The sequence below is a fragment of the Benincasa hispida genome, chromosome 9 (genome assembly GCF_009727055.1).
Source record: "Benincasa hispida cultivar B227 chromosome 9, ASM972705v1, whole genome shotgun sequence".
NCBI lineage: Eukaryota > Viridiplantae > Streptophyta > Magnoliopsida > Cucurbitales > Cucurbitaceae > Benincasa > Benincasa hispida.
Window position 1 is genome coordinate 63856662 of NC_052357.1, and position 18580 is coordinate 63875241.

Below are 18580 nucleotides of genomic sequence, written 5' to 3' on the forward strand. Positions count from 1 at the left end.
TATCAATTGTAGCTGTTACACTCAACAGACACCTATATTCAACGAGTTGTGTACTATCTAGAAAGGATAAAATATAATTTTATCAAAAGGGTAGGGGCAAGAAAGGAAACAAAAAATTCGTATATTGCCCCCATTTTTATTTATTATAGATCAGTAAATTTTTTAAGTATACGTACATGTTTGAATCACTATGAACTCTTACATATAAATAATGATATCGAATGAATTATTCTATATGTCCATTCTAAACTCTTAATTATGAATAGTTGACATATTCTGTTCTGTATTAGTTTCAAAAGTTCAAAAATTATTCACGAAAAATTAATTGTTTAGATGGAAATTTATGAGAAGTTGACCATTAAAACAATGATTCATGGGGTAGTGTAATTATTTAATTTAAATCTTTCTTAGAACCAATTTCATTGGTATTTTTACTAGATAGTTAGACGTGCAAATCTGACACTTGCTAATTTCCACATGAAATTTCTTGATGGGAAATGAAATGGGAGGTTGGTACGTCGTCCTCATCTCGTCTCAGTCTATGGACATATTTAACATGTGCCTTATAGGAAGAGACCTATTGTTTGATTCCCTTCGCACTCCACGTTGAACTTAAAAAACAACAACAATCAGAATATAAATAAAACCGTGTGACAACAAAACATGTTGAAGACCCCTGTTGCTTTACGATATTTGAATTTGTAGAATAATTATGCAGTTGCATGTCGAATCTACATTTTCATACGTTGTTTTGAATATTAGGCTATGGCATTACACAAAGACTTATGACCATTGCCTCACTTGCCTATAATGGAGATTATCTTGTGTAAAGTTTATTATATTATTCATTAACATGTCATACTTAATGTGTACATTTTTGTCGTATATATAGAATCCAATTATGGACATAAATGTTCAAGATATAAATTTATAGATAGTCATTGGTGACCATAGTCTATACAAACATACCTTAATCTATCAAGGACTTACAACATTGACGTGTATAAGTCGTAAAATTAGATCATCTGTTTGCATATTTCCAAACAAAAAAGGGAATTCTAAATTGGGTACTCCATATCATTTATTATATTAAGAACATTGAAGTAATAATTGTTAAACTATGTCTAACTTCACCATTTTTTGTTATAGTAGGTGGAGTGGGGATCAAACCTTGGCTCTAGCTTTGAGGTCGATGGTATAAGGCAAGTAGATCTCTTGAGCCCTTCATAAATAAAAGGATAGGTAGCAAGATGTATTGTTCAAACACACTTCTAAGATGAGATTGTAGGGTTATGCCAATCAAGGTATACTCATTTCAAACTGCACTTTTAAAAAGTGCATTTTTTTTCTATCGTATCACTTAACTTTTAAAACCTTGTATTGGTTGTTGTAATTTAATTACAATCTAATCAACTATTGGGGCTTTGCTTGCACTCCTCGTACAATCTATTAAGATTTTATTGACTTATAAATAAATTCATTTTGGCAAATTTGACCATTAATAAAAACTAGATTAAATTAGTCACATGGTCCAATGACTTGGGCTTAGTTTTGACGTGATTTCGCCAGTCTATACTAATTTTTAGTTACTCCAATTCTTAATATAATTTATCAATATAGTTTCAACATAACAGTAATTTGTAACCATGTTACGAAAAACGAACTTAGCTCGATGACGATCAACATGTACTACTTCCTTTAAAGTCAAAAGCTTGATCCCCATCAAAAAATTGCGATACTAACCAAACATTACAACTATTTAGTCGAAGTCATATTTTTTTTTTTTTTGAAAATCTAGGGGAGAAAGATCGGGAATTAAACATGAAACTCTCAAACCTCGTATCACATGTGTGCGGAAGACTACGTTCACGATTAGTTTTCGTACTGTGTCCATTTAGCTTATAGATGTTTCACAATGGTTGATCAAACCACAATGATTATATCAAAATAATGTACCGTAACCAATTTGAATTCAAGTTATAACCACAATATTATCAAATTTCATATAATTTACATTATCGACTGAGAAATATATGGTTCAAATATCTCAACCTTTATTATATTACAAAGAAACCACAAAGTTAAAATGAAAGTAAATTACAATGTTAAAATTAATCCATGCACATATTACGAATATATATTTTAATTTTTGAAGTTTAACTATAAAAGATAGAGATATTATGTGATGAAAGATTGAAATTTCGATCTCTTGAATCGGAGTACATGTCGGTACCACCGAGTTAAGTTTATTTTGATTATAAAATTAACAGCTAAATCACTAGAGTTACAATTGTCGCTTAAGCCAAAAGTTAACAGAAAGATAAAGATTAAAAGTAAAAAAAACACACACAAAAAAAAAACAATTTATTCAACAATTAATTAGGGCTAACTAAACTAGTCAAACTACTAAACGTGACTGGGCCGTCCGTCCACCGGATCAGCAAAAGCACCGCTTGTCACGTTAACCTTTCCCTTCGGCCTTCTGTAATATTATTTTGACCACGTCACTTTGTACTGTTCTTTCAAAAGTCTTAAAACTCCAACACGCGCGGACTTAAGCGCGTATCAAACACTCTTCCCGTCAGAGTTCAATCGAACCAAAGTCATCCACGTGGCAGAACAAATAGCGAGTGTAAATATCTCAACTACTTTCAGCGATTGGAATTTCGGTTTCTTTTATGGCGCCTCCGAAATCAAATCTCCGTGGTATTTTCGAAATATGTTTGAAAAACAAGGGTAAACTAGTTTTCCTTTAGAGGAAATAGCTTTATTTGTTACATTTTTGCGTTAAACGGAAACCTTTTTTATTTTTTGAAAAAAAGGTTAAACGGGAATTTCACTGAAGTCGTGTCTTATTAGAACCCTCGAATGGGTTATGCATCTCAGCCGTCCAATTTTGGAGGATGAATCTTGCCCGTTGATACTCGCCATGTTGGCCGGCGAAATTGCGAGCTGCATTTAATAATCGAGGGAGCGGAAGCAGGAGAGCGAGATTGCCACCATAACATTCCGATCAAACGGTTCATATCATGACACGTGGCGAGCCAGAGCGCTTCAATTTTCTTTTTCTTTTCTTTTTTTCCCAGATTTATGAGCCTTATTTTTCTTTTTGTTATTTTCGATATCTAAACCCTTGCTTGGGGAGCCAAAACAAACCCTAGCTCCGTCCGTTTCTCACGGTGAAAAATAAAAAAATTAGGGCAAAAATTCAAAAATTGCCAAAAATTAATTGGGGAAATTGTGGAATCTATTAGGGTTTCGAATGAGATATCTCGGATTCAAGCCCTAATTTTACCTTTCGGGTTTATGATCGACACCATTTGTAGACGAAGGGATTTTTATTCGCGGTTCAATCAGTCGAGGTAGGTATATGATTTTTCATTGTCTTTTAATTTTTTTTTTCATGAGTTTTTGTTCATCCGAATCCATCCGAGATTACTATGAAATGGATAATTGGATTTGATCACTTTGCGCGTCCGTTTGACGAGAATTTTCGTTTTTTCCATTTTTGGCATGGTTTCGGTGACACAGATCTGAGAAATGTTTATATGCATGTACAATGATGGAACATGAAAATTGGGGGTTTCTGGATTGGGAGTTTTCGTTTGGGGAAGTCGATGGAAAATAGCTTAGAAAACTCACATGGTACTGATATACCGAAGAAATCGAGATCTTTGGATCTCAAGAGTTTGTACGAATCAAAGGTGTCTAAAGAGGTTCAGAATAAGAGGTTAAAGAGAAAGGCCCGGGCAGAGGATGGTGATGGGCAGAGGAACGAGAAGAGAAATAGGAAGAAAGTGTCCCTCAGTAATTTCAGTAGTATTTATAGTAGGAGCAGGAAGAGTTTGGATGAAGTGTATGATGCTGGGCTAGATTCAAATGGGCATGATTCAAAGAAGGCCTTAAAGTCAGAGTCAAGAGAGAAGTTAAATAGCAGTAGTGAGTTCAACAAAGTTCCACTTATTTTAAATGAAAATGTTATGCAAATTCCTAAGCGTAAGAGGGGTGGTTTTGTTAGGAGAAAGAAATCTCTTGATGGTCAGATTTTGAAACCGTCCGAGCAATTGGATGGTAAAGCTGGTACAGTGGATCCGATTGCTAAATCTAGTGTCAAAGATTCAAGTGATCAGGTGGAATGCTGTAAGACTAATAGAAAGCCTGCGTTCAAAGATTTAAGGGAGAAAGAGCAAAAGGAGTTGAGCTCAACTCAGCATTTGAAGAAGTTAGATGGGCAGGCTGATCAGTTGACTAGAGAGAATGAATTAAATCCCACTTTGCTTTTGAAGGAGGAAGGTGAGCGTATTGATCATTCGGTTGTAAAGCCTGTAAGTCAGTCATCCACAAAATCACAAAGGAATGCCAGGAAAAGAAAGATTTCTGCATCTGGGAGCAAAAGTAATTCAAAGGAGGGTGAGGCATCTATATCACATTCTACTAAGCGACGTGATGGCTACCCGGAAGACGATGAAGAAAATCTTGAGGAGAATGCTGCGAGAATGTTATCATCAAGATTTGATCCAAATTGCACTGGGTTTTCATCAAACACAAAGGGTTCTTTGCCGCCAACAAATGGGTTATCCTTCTTGTTGTCTTCTGGCCATGATGTTGTTAGTCGTGGTCTTAAGCCTGGTTTGGAATCTGCATCAGTTGATGCTGCCGGAAGAGTATTGAGGCCTAGGAAGCAAAGGAAAGAAAAGAAAAGTTCACGGAAAAGACGCCACTTTTATGAAATTTTATTTGGGGATTTGGATGCAGCTTGGGTATTGAACAGGAGGATCAAAGTCTTTTGGCCTTTGGACCAAATCTGGTACTATGGGCTCGTGAATGACTATGATAAAGAGAGGAAGCTTCATCATGTCAAATACGATGACCGTGATGAAGAATGGATTGATCTTCAAAATGAAAGGTTCAAACTGTTGCTGCTTCCTAGTGAAGTTCCTGGTAGGGAAGAACGTAGGAAGTCAGCAGCGGGAAATAATCCTGCTAATGAGAAAGGGATATCAAGATCCAGGAAAGGAAAAGAAACTGATGCTGCGATTTTGGAAGATGATTGCAATACTGGTAGCTATATGGATTCCGAGCCAATCATCTCTTGGTTGGCTCGATCTACTCAACGTAATAAATCATCTCCCTCTCATAGTTCAAAAAGGCAGAAAACTTCCAGCTTATCTTCAAAATCGGGGTCGCAGGCAAATGAAAAGCCAGCAAATTTACTTGTTAAATCTTCAGAATTGCCAGAAAGATTAGGAGATGTGGACGGGTTAGTGAAGTCTGCTTCAGAAACTACCACTTGTTCTATGACACGTAAACGTCCTATTGTATATTTTAGAAAAAGGTTCCGCAACATAGGCACTGAAATGACCCATAAGCGTGAGACAGATTTTGCCTCTAGAAGAATACATGCTTCTCTTGCTTCATCTTTTTCTAATGTTGGTAAAATTGATGATGTGGAAGAACCAGATGTTTCTCCCAGAAGGTCAGAAGCACATAGGTTGCTATGGTGTGTTGATGATTCTGGGTTATTACAGTTGGCTATTCCTTTGATGGAAGTGGGGCAGTTCAGGTTTGAGCTAAGCATTCCAGAATATTCATTCTTGAATGTCATTTCTAGTGCAGAGACATTTTGGTTATTCCATTTGGCAATGCTCATCCAACATGGTACATTGACCTTAATATGGCCAAAGGTTCAATTAGAGATGTTATTTGTAGATAATGTGGTTGGGTTGAGATTTCTCCTGTTCGAAGGTTGCTTGATGCAGGCAGTGACTTTCATTTTTCTGGTCCTGAAAATGTTTCAGTCACCCGGTAAACAGGGAAGGTATGCTGATTTTCAATTTCCTGTCACCTCTATCAGGTTCAAATTCTCGTGCCTTCAGGATATTGGAAAGCAGCTTGTGTTTGCTTTCTATAACTTCTCAGAAATAAAAAACTCCAAGTGGGTTCACCTAGACTGCCAGCTGAAGAAGTATTGCTTACTCGCTAAGCAGCTTCCATTGACTGAATGCACCTACGATAATATCAAAAGGTTTCAAAATAGCAAAAGTCAGTTCCATACACCTCCATATTGTGGCCGGTCTTCCTCTGTAAAGGTAGTTGTTTAATCTATATTCTTTCTTTCTTTCTTCTTCTTTTGTTTTGGTTATGCTATTGACTATATTGTTGTTCAAGCATCTTACAAGAATTTCTAATGTAATTTTGCTCTCTCTATTCTTGTTTTGGATGATTTTTCAATCGTTTCAACTTGTAGTAACTCCTCCAATGCTTGTTCTATAATCAGGGCACACGGAAGATTAGTAGTCTTGGTATCAACCTCAAAGGAGCTCCATGCGTGAACAATGGTCACTCCAACTTGTGTTCCAATGAAATGAAAAGAAACTTTCCTGCTTTTGCTCTTTCTTTTACTGCTGCACCTACCTTTTTCCTGAGTTTGCATCTCAAGCTGCTTATGGAACAGTGTGTGGCTCATTTAAGTTTGCAACATCAAGATTCAGTAGAGCATCCAGAAAATTATGGTAGATTGACTGTGGACGAGATGTCTATGGATGACTGTGCTAATAGTCTTAGTACCTCATCAAAGGCATCTGATAGATGGAATTCCTGTGCTCAGTCAGATTTAGGGACTGGTCTCTCCGATTGTGAGGATGGAGATGGGGTACAGTCCTCTCAGTATAAAAGAAGTAGTCTTGTTGCTGCAACTTGTGCAGGGTCTCAGGATTCAGACAAGGCTAGAAATGATGTCAAGAAGCGGATGCGACCATTGGGAAAGAACAAATCAGAGAAAGCAATGCCTTTACCTAATGTGGCAAGATCTGAAAATGATTCATTTTTGAATGACCTTAGTGTTGAGATTCCATCATTTCAGCCTGTGGATGGGGAGTTGCATGGCGCTCAGCAGTCCATTGATATAGGATGGAATGTGAATGTTGGCATCATTCCCAGCCCTAACCCAACAGCACCAAGGAGCACTTGGCATCGAAATAAGAATAACTCAACATCATTTGGATTGGCCTCACATGGATGGTCAGATGGAAAGGGTTTTCTTATCAACGGTTTGGGAAATAGGACCAAGAAACCCCGAACGCAGGTGTCTTACTCGTTGCCTTTTGGAGGTTTTGATTATAGCTCAAAGAACAGAAACTCTCTCCCTAAAGCAATTCCTTACAAGCGAATTAGAAGGGCAAGTGAGAAGAGGTCGGATGTGGGTAGAGGATCACAAAGGAACTTAGAACTATTATCATGTGATGCAAATGTGTTAATTACACTTGGTGATAGAGGTTGGAGGGAATGTGGGGCAAGGGTGATATTGGAGGTATTTGATCATAATGAGTGGAAGCTTGCTGTGAAACTCTCAGGAATTACCAAATACTCTTACAAGGCTCATCAATTTTTGCAACCTGGATCTACAAATCGATACACACATGCTATGATGTGGAAAGGAGAAAAGGATTGGATCTTGGAGTTTCCAGATAGGAGTCAGTGGGCAATCTTCAAGGAGTTGCATGAGGAGTGTTACAATCGAAACATTAGAGCAGCTTCTGTTAAGAATATTCCAATTCCTGGTGTTTGCTTGTTAGAAGAAAACGATGAACATGTAGCAGAAATTGCATTTGTGCGGAATCCTTCTAAGTACTTCCGGCAGGTAGAAACAGATGTGGAAATGGCTTTGAATCCAACCCGCGTCTTGTATGATATGGATAGTGATGATGAGCAGTGGATCAAGGATATTCAAACTTCTTCAGAAGTTGGCAGTAGTAGTGGCTTGGGAGAGGTTCCAAGTGAGGTGTTTGAGAAGACGGTGGATGCATTTGAGAAGGCTGCATACTCTCAGCAACGTGATGAGTTCACAGATGATGAGATAGCAGAGGTGATGAATGAACCTATGGTTTCAGGTTTGACAAAGGCCATCTTTGAGTATTGGCAGCAGAAAAGGAGACGGAAGGGAATGCCTTTAATTCGACATCTTCAGGTAGCTGTTTGGTCTTTAAACTCCTGAACATTATGAGTTTGCCTTCCTTCCTCCTGCCACTGCTTTGATAGAAATAATAATTATAATTATAATAAAAAGAAATCGATAACAATTACCGACTCCTAGTGAGATTGAAATATGAGAAAAAGGCAGACTGATATTCCCGCATTTATTTCATATAAATCATTCCCTAGCCTTTGTTGACCTCCTGTTTGTTATATCAACGTTATTTTCTTATTTTGTGCACTAGATTACTTGTTTATATATATATTTTAAAATTGACAATACAAAAATGCATCTTGTGCTTTTTCCAGCCTCCTCTTTGGGAAACCTACCAACAGCAATTAAAAGATTGGGAGTCTACGGTTAACAAAAACAGCACCAATATCTGCAATGGATATCATGAGAAGGCTGCATCAGTTGAGAAACCACCCATGTTTGCGTTCTGTTTGAAACCCCGAGGCCTGGAAGTCTTCAATAAAGGCTCTAAGCAAAGGTCGCACAGGAAGTTTTCGGTGGCTGCTCATAGCAATTCCATGGCTTATGATCAGGATGGATTGCATGGTTTTGGTAAATTCTATTGTCCATTTTTACCCGATTCATCTGATTATTTTTGTTTATCTCGAACGATTTTACGTTGAACTTCTTTTGTAGTTATCGATTCTCTTGACTTGGCTTTACAATTTGAGTTGGTTTGTTGTATCAGGTAGAAGATTGAATGGGTTTGCCCTTGGGGATGATAAGATGGCCTATATAGGCCATAACTATGAGTTTTCGGAAGATTCTCCTTTGATTCACACGTCATCCAGCTTATTTTCTCCACGACTTGAAGGCGGCATTTTGAGTAATGACGGTTTGGAGAGAAATTTTCTACCTAAACTTCACAAGAGCAAGTCCAGAAAGTATGGGGCGTGGTCTTCTCCATATGACTCGGGGATGGCTTCTTCTTTCAATCAGAGAATGATTGGAAAGAGAGACGGGTTAAATAGGTGGAACAATGGTTATTCTGAGTGGTCAAGCCTGCGACGATATCCATTTGATGGATCTCAAAGGCAGATCCTCGAACAATTGGAAGGTTCCGATCTCGACGAGTTCAGGCTCCGCGATGCATCTGGTGCTGCTCAGCATGCACGCAATATGGCTAAGCTCAAGAGAGAAAAGGCCAGGCGATTGCTATACAGAGCGGACCTTGCAATTCACAAGGCAGTAGTTGCTATCATGACTGCTGAAGCAATGAAAGCTGCTTCCGAGGATGACTCCAATGGTGATGGATAGAAATGTGAAGAAAATACGAAACCTGATGATCACTTCCTCCGATTGCTCGAGCTCACTGATTTACGCCCACATGGCAAGCGGATTAGGTTCGACGATTTTGTTAGTGCCGGGTTTTGTCTACTCTTTCGTCAATGGTACAGCCCCTTTTTTCGATAATGTGCAGATTTAATAGCAAACTTCTGACACGACAACGCGAGCCGTACGGGATGGGCATTTGTTGCTACAGCTTCCCAGATCCACAAGGAAAGTTTTATTTTTAGGCCAGCATGATTGAGAGGAGTCCTCTCATTTCAGTGCAAAACATTGTACTGAATCAGGTTTTTAGGGGGGTGTATGGAATTTTTTAGAGTTCCCCATATTTGTACAGTTTTCCCCCATCTCACCCTGTTATTTTCTTTCACTTTGCCCCCTAAAAGCTTCCCCATTTCTCTTCTTAACCTTCAGTTTCTAAAGTGTTCCCATCCATCAAATGAGCATCTAGCTTAAATAATACATCATCTCTTCAATGCCATTGCATATTTCTCTGTAAATACAAACTCTACTGTTTATGCTATTGCTACTCTGATGATGCCTCTCAGAGATTTTTTTTTTCTCACAAATTATTATTATTATTGTTCGAGTTCAATAGACAATTGTTGATTGTAAATTATTGATTGGCATTACAAGCTTCTCAAGTAATATCTTGAATTGCAACTTGTTTGTCTCAGGTGACATCTTGAGTTTTTCGCAAGTTGTTTAATTAAATAATTATTTTGTGTTTGGTCTTCTGTTTTAAAAAAAATAAAAATTAACTGTCTTGGTTCTTGGGATCCGTTTTTTTAATTTTTGCCTGAATTTTTTTACCGTTTATTTTCTCCAAAAGTAGGTTAAGTTTTCTAATGTATTTTGAACAAGTTGTATAATTGTGTTTGTTTGTTCTTTTGAGGTTAGATGAGTTTGTTAAAAATGATAAAATATTCCCTATTCTAGCTTTAAAGAATACCCATGAACTTTGAAGTGTCATGTTCCTGTTTTTCCTTGAATTTCAAAATTGGTTAAAAAAATCATTTGGAGACCTTTTTTTCTATTAAAATGAGATAAAAATCAATGCAGTAACTAATGTATACTGTATAGAATTTGAAGACATGCGTGTATAAAATTGATTACTAATGATTTTAACGAAAATTTTCAATAAATAGTCGTAACTATTTTATCATAGTACCAAATCATCTTCTCCGTTCAAAACTTGCAATATATATATTATACATATACCGAGTTTTGATTTCCACATTTACCTTCGATCACAATTATCTTCATTGTTTATTTCCTTTATTATTTCCAATGTATATTTTTAAGGTCGGACAGATGGATGACCCAAAAATTAGACAAAAAATGCGAAATGTCTCCGTTTTTTTAAAACTAATGTCGAATGATTCTTTGATGACATTAAATTGGAGTGAAACCACCAAAATATACTCGCGCACATCTGGAAAAAATAATCTAGCTCTCGCTCGCTCTCGCATGTTGAGAAAACCCATTTTTCTTTACCTTCTCGCTGGTCTCACTCTTGTCGATGTCTCGCTCTCGCCGATCTCGCTCTTGTTGGTCGCGCTCTTCCATTCTTTACGGTTTCGCTCTTCCTTTCATCACACTTGGTGCTTGACATCAACAATCACTCTCTTCGAAACTGTTCGTGTGTGTCGGAGAAGAAGAAGATGCAATCGAGAAGAAGTCGGAGAAGAAGAAGATGTAGAAGAAATCGGGAGAAAGGAAGAGGAAAAAAAAAAGAAAAAAAAAAGGAAAAAGAATATGGAGAAGAAAACAAGAGCAATGTTGTAATTTCAGGTGATCATAACATCATCAAAGGGTCATTTGACATTTTTTTTTCAAATTTAGTTCATTCGGCATTTTGAGTTTTTAAAATAGATCTTTTAGGCAATTATCTCTATATTTTAAACCTACAGTCTTCATTATCAACAACAAATTTTCATTTCCAACAATTTCCATGAAACACTGTCTCACATACATTCATATCCCGTGTCCCACACTTTCAATTCATATCGCCATATGGTACGCCACGTAAATATGACAATATAACATTTGGAATGGAGGAATTTGAATTTGAGTTTAGGAGGAATTTGAACTAATAACTTTATAATATATGCCTATGCTAGTTACAAACTTTAACCTTTGATTAATGAAAATTTAAATTTAAATTCTCGAAAAGGAGGGTATACGCTTGTAAATATTTTATTCCAGAGGGATAATTATGTAGATAGCAATATGCAACAATAAGCCCAAAACTTCCCAGCCAGCCGTTAATAACGGCCTCTTTCTCCGCTCCGCCTTCCCGCCATTGAAGCCCCAACCTACTTTCTCGTATACATGTCTGAACCTATTCCCTTCACACCTTTGTCCCTGCTATTCTTTGCGATTTCGCTCGTTTCTCTGTTCTTGTTACTCTCTTTCGCATTTGCGATCTTCCCCTGGTTCCTTTTGCGGTCCTCTCCATGCCATTTCGTTCTTAATTTGCATTCTCGATCAGGTATGTTCTCACCATCGCGTTTTGTATTTGTTTCGTTTCAGGAAATCGAGGACTTAATTGGAAAGGAGAAGCGAAATTTTGTATAATGAATCGTTTGAGCCGTTTGGAGGATCTTTTGTTCTGATTGTTTTAGAAATGTAGAATTTGTTTTCCTCCTATTTGGAAAGATTCAGATCGATTTGATTGCTATTCAATTTGTGATTTATCGGAAGTTACATTCTTACCTTTTAATTTTTTTTATTAAGAAGATTCGAAGTTTGTAACATGGCAAGTCGCATCAAGGAAGAGGAGAAAATTGAAAGGACCATACGTAATCTTTTGAAACTTCCAGGGAACCGAAGATGTATTAACTGCAATAGTCTGGTATGGTAACTGGTAACTTGGTATAGTGGCTAGGCCGTATTAAGGATTGTTATTGGTGAATGTAATTTAAAGCAGAGAAACTACAGGGTTGTTAATTAATGGGAGGAACGCCAAAGTTTGGTGTACCAGGAAACTGTCCCCAAACTTGAGCTAAATAGTTGATCAAATTAATTCATTTGAATAATATGTGTCAGAGTTCCATGTACAATTAGATTTCAATTCGATTTATAATGTTAATCTTAGTGTATATATATAGAGGACAAGCAATAAGTAGCGCTGTGCAGACAGTTCAGTCAAACCTAATGCCAGTATTTCGCCATGCTCTTGTTACATAATTACTTTGGAGTCAGTAGTCAATCCTATGAGTGCAATATTGATAGCAATGCGTATGCTATTAATTACCCCAATTCTGTAGCAAACTGTTAATTTATTGAGAGCATATGCAACCTGAGTTAATTGGGACACTGATATGTGGTTCTATACAATCGATAACTGTCACTTGAGTTTATTTAACATGAGCTGGTTATCGATACTCAATTGACACAGACATTTGATTACATTCATAATCCTTCCTTCTGTCCATAATTATAAATTTTATCAATGACATTATATTTTACTTTTACATATATCTTCTTCAACAGGGACCGCAATACGTCTGTACAACATTCTTGACATTTGTATGTACAAACTGTAGTGGAGTACAGTAAGTATTGAAATGACGGTTTAATTATCTGTATATGTGAAAATTCTCGGTTCCATATCTCTTTCTTTTATTATTTTTTTATTTTATAACCAATGTGTATAAATTGAATTTGGAAAGATACTTTGCAATTGCTTATCTTGGTTCAATTTCATGACTCTCCAGTCGTGAGTTCACTCACCGAGTAAAGTCAGTGTCAATGGCAAAATTCACGGCAGAAGAGGTGGCTGCTCTTCAAACTGCGGGAAATGAGGTCAGATGCAGTTGCCTTGATGTTCACTTGTTCTTTCTTATCTATTATTAACATCCCTTATGCCGCTAACTTTAAGCTGTCATTATATAGAGAGCACGGGAGATATATCTGAAAACATGGGATCCTCAGCGACATTCTTATCCAGAAAACAGGTTATCGAGTTCATTATATATTTATACATGCTGTAATTGGCATATAATTTCCTCTAATTCCTATATTTTCTAGCAGCAATCTCCATCGGCTTCGGGATTTCATCAAGCATGTTTATGTTGATCGGAAATACTCTGGTGAGAAAAGTGGTGATGAGCTCCCGAGGTTGAGACTTGTAAGCTCTCTTCTAACGTGTTTACTCATTTTGGTTAACATTCATTTTGCTTGTTGCTATGCTCGGCATTCACGAATTTGAATTACTTTAATTTCCTTTAAGCTCAATGATAGAGGAAATCTTTTCATGTGTATGCAATCCTCTTCCCTGCAAATTTTTAATATATCTTTCATCTCTTGTTTATTTTGCACTTTCATCTTGACATTTTGAATTTTAGGAAAGTTCTCTTCGCTATAAGCATTTTTGGATTTAAACCAACACTGACGAATAATTCTGTATACTGGAGACTCTTAGTAAAATTGGTTCCATATGTTGACAGAATGTTTCATATAATACAGACTGACAAGGACTCATCCCAAGAAAGGAGAAAGGTTACTCCATATTATGGTGGATTACAGAACCTGCAAATTGAAATGCCAAGATCTAGTTCAAAGAGGGAACACAGGAGTCCAATTTTTTACTATGATGAGAGAAGCAGTCCTCGGTATTCAAAAGAAAACTCCAGATATGGAGGCTATAGGAGAAGCCTTACACGCATTGAGGTTGTAGATGACAGAATTAAAGATGACAGACCTGGAATTCGTAGGCTCCCAAATGGAGATTCCAAGGCAGTTATCCAGTTTAGTCGCAGTCAAGAAAATTTAGAGAAGTCTTCTTTTGCAGTTGAATTTAATAATAAAGTTACAATCGGAAAAAATGAACCTACTCGAAGAGTTGAGGAGGATGTAAGAACCAATAAAGGAATAGACGCTGGTGGCTCTGATCAGGTTTGTAGCTGATAAAGTTGCTGGATGTTTGAGTGTTCTTGTTCATTCTGATTAGGGGTATCATTAGTTCTGTGATGTCAATTTTGCAGTATTTTGAGCAAAATACTTGGCATACTATAAGCTGTGTACTGAGTTTCTGCATGCAATTTTTTCTTAAGATTAAGTTTAAGATTAGCTGTTCTCCTTGTACATAATAAACCATGCTTAAGATTCTAGATTTGATCTTTCAATTGATTGGGTTTGTAATTTCTTTACACAGAAACTAGACCTTTTAGTATTAGCTTGTACTTCAATTTTAAAATTGACTTCTTCCATTATGCTGCATCCTCCCATTACCAGAATGTTGTTCGTGTTAATCCCGTGGAAACTAAAAGAGACAACGTAGGGAGCCTAATTGATCTTGGCATCAGCTCTGAGCCTTCTGATGCTGCTGCCGCATCACAGACCCAACAGATGCCTTCATCTAACAATGACAAATGGAACGCCTTTGAGCCATCTTCAACGAAAAGCACATCAACAGCCCCCAATGCAAATACTCTGGAAGCTTTGCTTCTTGAATTATCAGTACCATCAACTGGAGCTGATAATAATCCAAATGATGGACCTGGAAATGCCCATACTCCAGCAACCGTTTCTGGAAGTACTCTTACACCAGATTTCACTATGGGGCAGACAGCACTACCAATCAGCGTTGAAGCTTCTGTAGCTGGGTCTAATGAAAGTGTAGTGTTGCAATCTTCTAATGCAAGCCCTCCGCAACTCACATCCAATAATGGTGGTGATATTGCACTAAAAGTCCTTAATGGACTACAGCTTCCAAGCACGCAGCAAAAACAGACTTTTGATTATCCTTCTGCAGATACTGGTTTGAATTCACAACTGATGACTCCAGCTGCTGTTCCAAATTTTGAAGTGAGTTGCTTGATGTGAGTTTCCAATCTGAAGAAATTAAGCTCAAGTCTGCCTTAAATTTTCTTAACATATTGCTGCCTTTGCGGCTCAATCTATTTGCTGCAGTGGACTTCTTCATCGGAATCAAATGCTCAAGGATATTCAAGTGTTTCAACTGACAAGATAGTTGCTCCTGATTCAAAACCAGCTCAGGGTACCACCAATGGAGTTGGATCCCAACCTCCATCTTCAGAAAAGAGCTCTTCTTGTGGAAGAAAGGAACTTCCTCTGGTAATGATTTTAAATATGTTTCATTCATTACTGATGCTTTTCTGTAACAATACATACTTCTGTTTGCAGGACCTTTTTACTGTTAACTACCCTCAAGTTCGCACCTCACATCCAGGTTGGCAGACTGGAACTCAACATGTCATGGGTCAAAACTTGCAGTATTATCCTACCCCAGTGGTATATAAGACAAAGTGATGGTGTTTGTGTGTCGTGTTTTTTTTGTCTTCTTTTCTCTTCCAAAATACTTAGTAGATAGTTAATCTATCATCTGTGTTTGCAGGCTGCAAGACCAACAAACCCATTTGATCTCGATGATGAAAAGAGTAGATTTTACTCACACGTATGAACAATAATCAGACATTTAATGATTTTTCTCTTTCCCTTTCATCCACTAGTAGCCTTTTTGCATCTGACTTCTTTGCTCGATCCTCCGGTCCTTCAACTTGTATCAGACAAATTTAGCAAATATCTCTCACTTAGATGGGAATTTAGTTCTGGATTGGAATGAAGCAAGCTTTTGTCCATATGTGTACTTGTGTTTAGCATTCATGTACAAATCGTAGGGTTCATTCTGAAAAATACTTAGGTGCATCTACGACAATACCCATCTTTGTGCATCTCACCAAATTGTCCAATCATAATTTTTTATGTGATAAATTTTTCTTTTTTGAAATATTTTAATTCTTTTTTATGTGTGTAATAAGGATGAGATGCATAAACATATGTGCCACTTGGGATGCATAGTAATGGTAATATTACTGGGATAATATTCAAGGCTTTGGTTTATTGGCTATCCTAATTATAGACAACATAAACTCACCGAGTGTCTTCCATTGTTTTCCACCATTCGGTTATCGCTACTTTAAGATGTGAAACATTGGATACATTGCAATGCTATGGTTTTCCCCATTCCACAGCTTACATGCATAATTAGAGTTGAGTCATTTGTTGTTATTTAATCTGTGATGTTATTTCCTTTTACTCCATCTTGCAGAGTGCTCCCACTAGCATGCCCGCTCTTAGTGGCTCAACGCAGAGATATGGCTACCAACACGAAGCCCAATATTCAGGTAAGATTCTTCATTCTATTGAAACTCACCATCTCCTTCATCTGCTGTACTTTCAGTCACCATTAAATCTTTCAGAGGCTCATTTTCCTTTAAATAAGTCTCAGGTACATACTTGGGGCAACAGGTCTACGGGAGTATTCCGTCTTTGAGGTAAGTTACTGAGTTCATGTCAATCTTACATTACATTACGATTACTTTTCTCTTCTGCCATGTTAATTTCTATTCAGCTTTGCGACCAATATTTTTCTAGTTGGAAACATCTCTCTTGATTAAGGAATTTGGCCTTCCCAAAGATCCTTTTGGATGGAAATGAGCTTCAACGTTTAACTTTTGAGTGTCATCTTTATATTTCTATTTACCTCACGTCCTTAAATATAATGGGTTCACATACAATACCTATTAGTTATTCTAGTTGTTTGCTCCTTTATAATCTTAACTTGGTCTATATCAAGAATTTCGTGTTGCCTTTTTTGTTTCTTTACTCTCATTTCTTAGATCACTCAATTGATATATCGTTTTAATATAGATCCTTGTCATTTTCAAATATTGATGATACAATTATGAATATAAGTAGTATATTGAAAATTTTCATATTATTATAGTAGTAAAAATTCTTATCTCCAATCAAATACATATATCACATAAACATTTTATTAGTATATTGTCAAAGTCTTATTTTAAACAAAAATATAACTCTAAAATATATTTACTCTTTAAGATGATTACAACCATAGGAGTTGAGGGATTCAAACTTCGATCTCTCAAGGAGTAAACACATTTTTACAACATCGAAACCACGTTAAAAAAAAAAAAAAACATAATAATTATTTTTGTCTTTGCAGACCTCAGGGAGTAGGAGGAACCTCCTTCCCAAGTGCTTTTGGCTCCTTCAATAACACACCTCAGCAGCCGAGTAGCAGATATCCAGCACCTAACACAAATCCAATTGCTCCATCGTTTCGCAATAATCCATTTGGATAGACTTAACAAAGCTTCAATTCGCTGTACGTATGTCTCAATATCAGGTCATTTTCTTCCTGACTTTTCAACAAGAGCTGAGTTTGAAAGTTGTGAAAACTTTAATCTAAATGAGAGAGTTTTTAATTCCATCAAAGACTTAGGATGTGAGTGGCTGTGTAAAATAATCAGAGTGAAATGTACAGATTCACCCCAAGGTCATATAGAAAACTAACGATATGACACTAATTTCATAAGTTGGTTTATGCATAATTTAATTTGTTTTTATTTTGAGATAATTACTAATTTTAATTTTAAGACATGTATACCACTTGCTCTCTTTGTAGAAGCTTGTATGAATTCAACGTGTTTGTAAGTTACTAAGTTGTGATTGTTGTAACGAAAAGTTTGTTTCTTGTTAAAATAAAAACAGAGTTGGTGTATTGCTTACTAAATTAAGTGTGAATTTTATGTTCATTTTACATGTAAAAGGACGTGGAATAATGAACTGAAACTATGCCTTTGGTGTGGAGGTCTTTTTTTTTTTTTTTTTTTTTTTTTTTTTTTTTTTTTTTTTGTATGGATGACCTTTGAGGACAAAATAAAAAATGGGTATCATTTTGAAATTGAATGAAAAATTGCCTTCTGCTAAGTAGCACCCTGTGTACTTACCTATTCGACCCTGAAAACCATCCGCACACTGCAATTCATAAATTTTCTTAATACTCGACTCTTGATGCTCTATATTATATACTCGGTACTCGAACTCGATGCTCGATACTCTATGCTCTACATTCTATGCTTCATTCAAAAGTTCACCCAATGTTCGATCCTCAATGTTCAATGCTCTACGATCTATGTTGTACATTCTATACTCAATTCAGAAGTTCACACGATGCTTAATGCTCTAATGCTCTATACTCTATGTTTGATGTTTGATGCTACATGCTCTAATGCTCTATATTCTATGTTTGATGTTTGATGCTCGATGCTCTGTGAAAAGAAATGCAGGAAAAAAAAAAAGAAATGAAGATGAAATGTAGAAAAAAGAACAAAAATAAAAATAAAAATAAGAAGAAGAAGAAGAAGAAGAAATACAAAAAAAAAAAAAAAAAAAAAACATCAAAATACAACACACTTAAAAAAAAAAAAAAAAAAGGAAGAAGAAGAAACTAAAAAAAAATAACGAAAAAAAATA

General features: G+C 36.4%; 2 protein-coding genes across 5 annotated transcripts; both read left to right on the top strand.

The window, feature by feature from the left end:
• The first annotated feature begins 3113 nt into the window (after positions 1–3113).
• On the top strand, positions 3114–9836 carry LOC120086788. Of its 3 annotated transcripts, none has more exons than XM_039043583.1 (5): positions 3114–3366; positions 3532–6089; positions 6278–7966; positions 8281–8536; positions 8673–9836. In XM_039043583.1, the coding sequence occupies exons 2-5, from the start codon at positions 3570–3572 to the stop codon at positions 9239–9241; spliced, it is 5034 nt and encodes a 1677-aa protein (XP_038899511.1). In that variant the 5' UTR covers positions 3114–3366; positions 3532–3569; the 3' UTR covers positions 9242–9836. The 3 variants fall into 3 exon arrangements, with proteins under 3 accessions (XP_038899511.1, XP_038899509.1, XP_038899510.1); XM_039043581.1 differs by having other exon boundaries at positions 3114–3362; XM_039043582.1 differs by having other exon boundaries at positions 3114–6089.
• A 1740-nt stretch (positions 9837–11576) lies between these two features.
• On the top strand, positions 11577–17614 carry LOC120086630 (probable ADP-ribosylation factor GTPase-activating protein AGD14). 2 transcript variants are annotated; one of them, XM_039043368.1, is made up of 14 exons: positions 11577–11765; positions 12014–12128; positions 12770–12831; positions 12994–13081; positions 13172–13233; positions 13310–13406; positions 13745–14173; positions 14513–15085; positions 15191–15355; positions 15425–15532; positions 15636–15695; positions 16350–16425; positions 16530–16575; positions 17268–17614. In XM_039043368.1, the coding sequence occupies exons 2-14, from the start codon at positions 12030–12032 to the stop codon at positions 17404–17406; spliced, it is 2004 nt and encodes a 667-aa protein (XP_038899296.1). In that variant the 5' UTR covers positions 11577–11765; positions 12014–12029; the 3' UTR covers positions 17407–17614. The 2 variants fall into 2 exon arrangements, with proteins under 2 accessions (XP_038899296.1, XP_038899297.1); XM_039043369.1 differs by lacking the exons at positions 11577–11765; positions 12014–12128; positions 12770–12831 and having other exon boundaries at positions 12877–13081; positions 13172–13406; positions 13726–14173.
• Positions 17615–18580: the final 966 nt, after the last annotated feature.

Coding starts and splice junctions, on each gene's coding strand:
- LOC120086788 (XM_039043582.1), top strand. CDS start 3,570: ATGAAAATTGGGGGTTTCTGGATTGGGAGTTTTCGTTTGGGGAAGTCG. Junction 6,090..6,277: donor GCCGGTCTTCCTCTGTAAAG/GTAGTTGTTTAA, acceptor TTCTATAATCAG/GGCACACGGAAGATTAGTAG. Junction 7,967..8,280: donor CTTTAATTCGACATCTTCAG/GTAGCTGTTTGG, acceptor TGCTTTTTCCAG/CCTCCTCTTTGGGAAACCTA.
- LOC120086630 (XM_039043368.1), top strand. CDS start 12,030: ATGGCAAGTCGCATCAAGGAAGAGGAGAAAATTGAAAGGACCATACGT. Junction 13,407..13,744: donor AGCTCCCGAGGTTGAGACTT/GTAAGCTCTCTT, acceptor CATATAATACAG/ACTGACAAGGACTCATCCCA. Junction 16,576..17,267: donor GGGAGTATTCCGTCTTTGAG/GTAAGTTACTGA, acceptor TTGTCTTTGCAG/ACCTCAGGGAGTAGGAGGAA.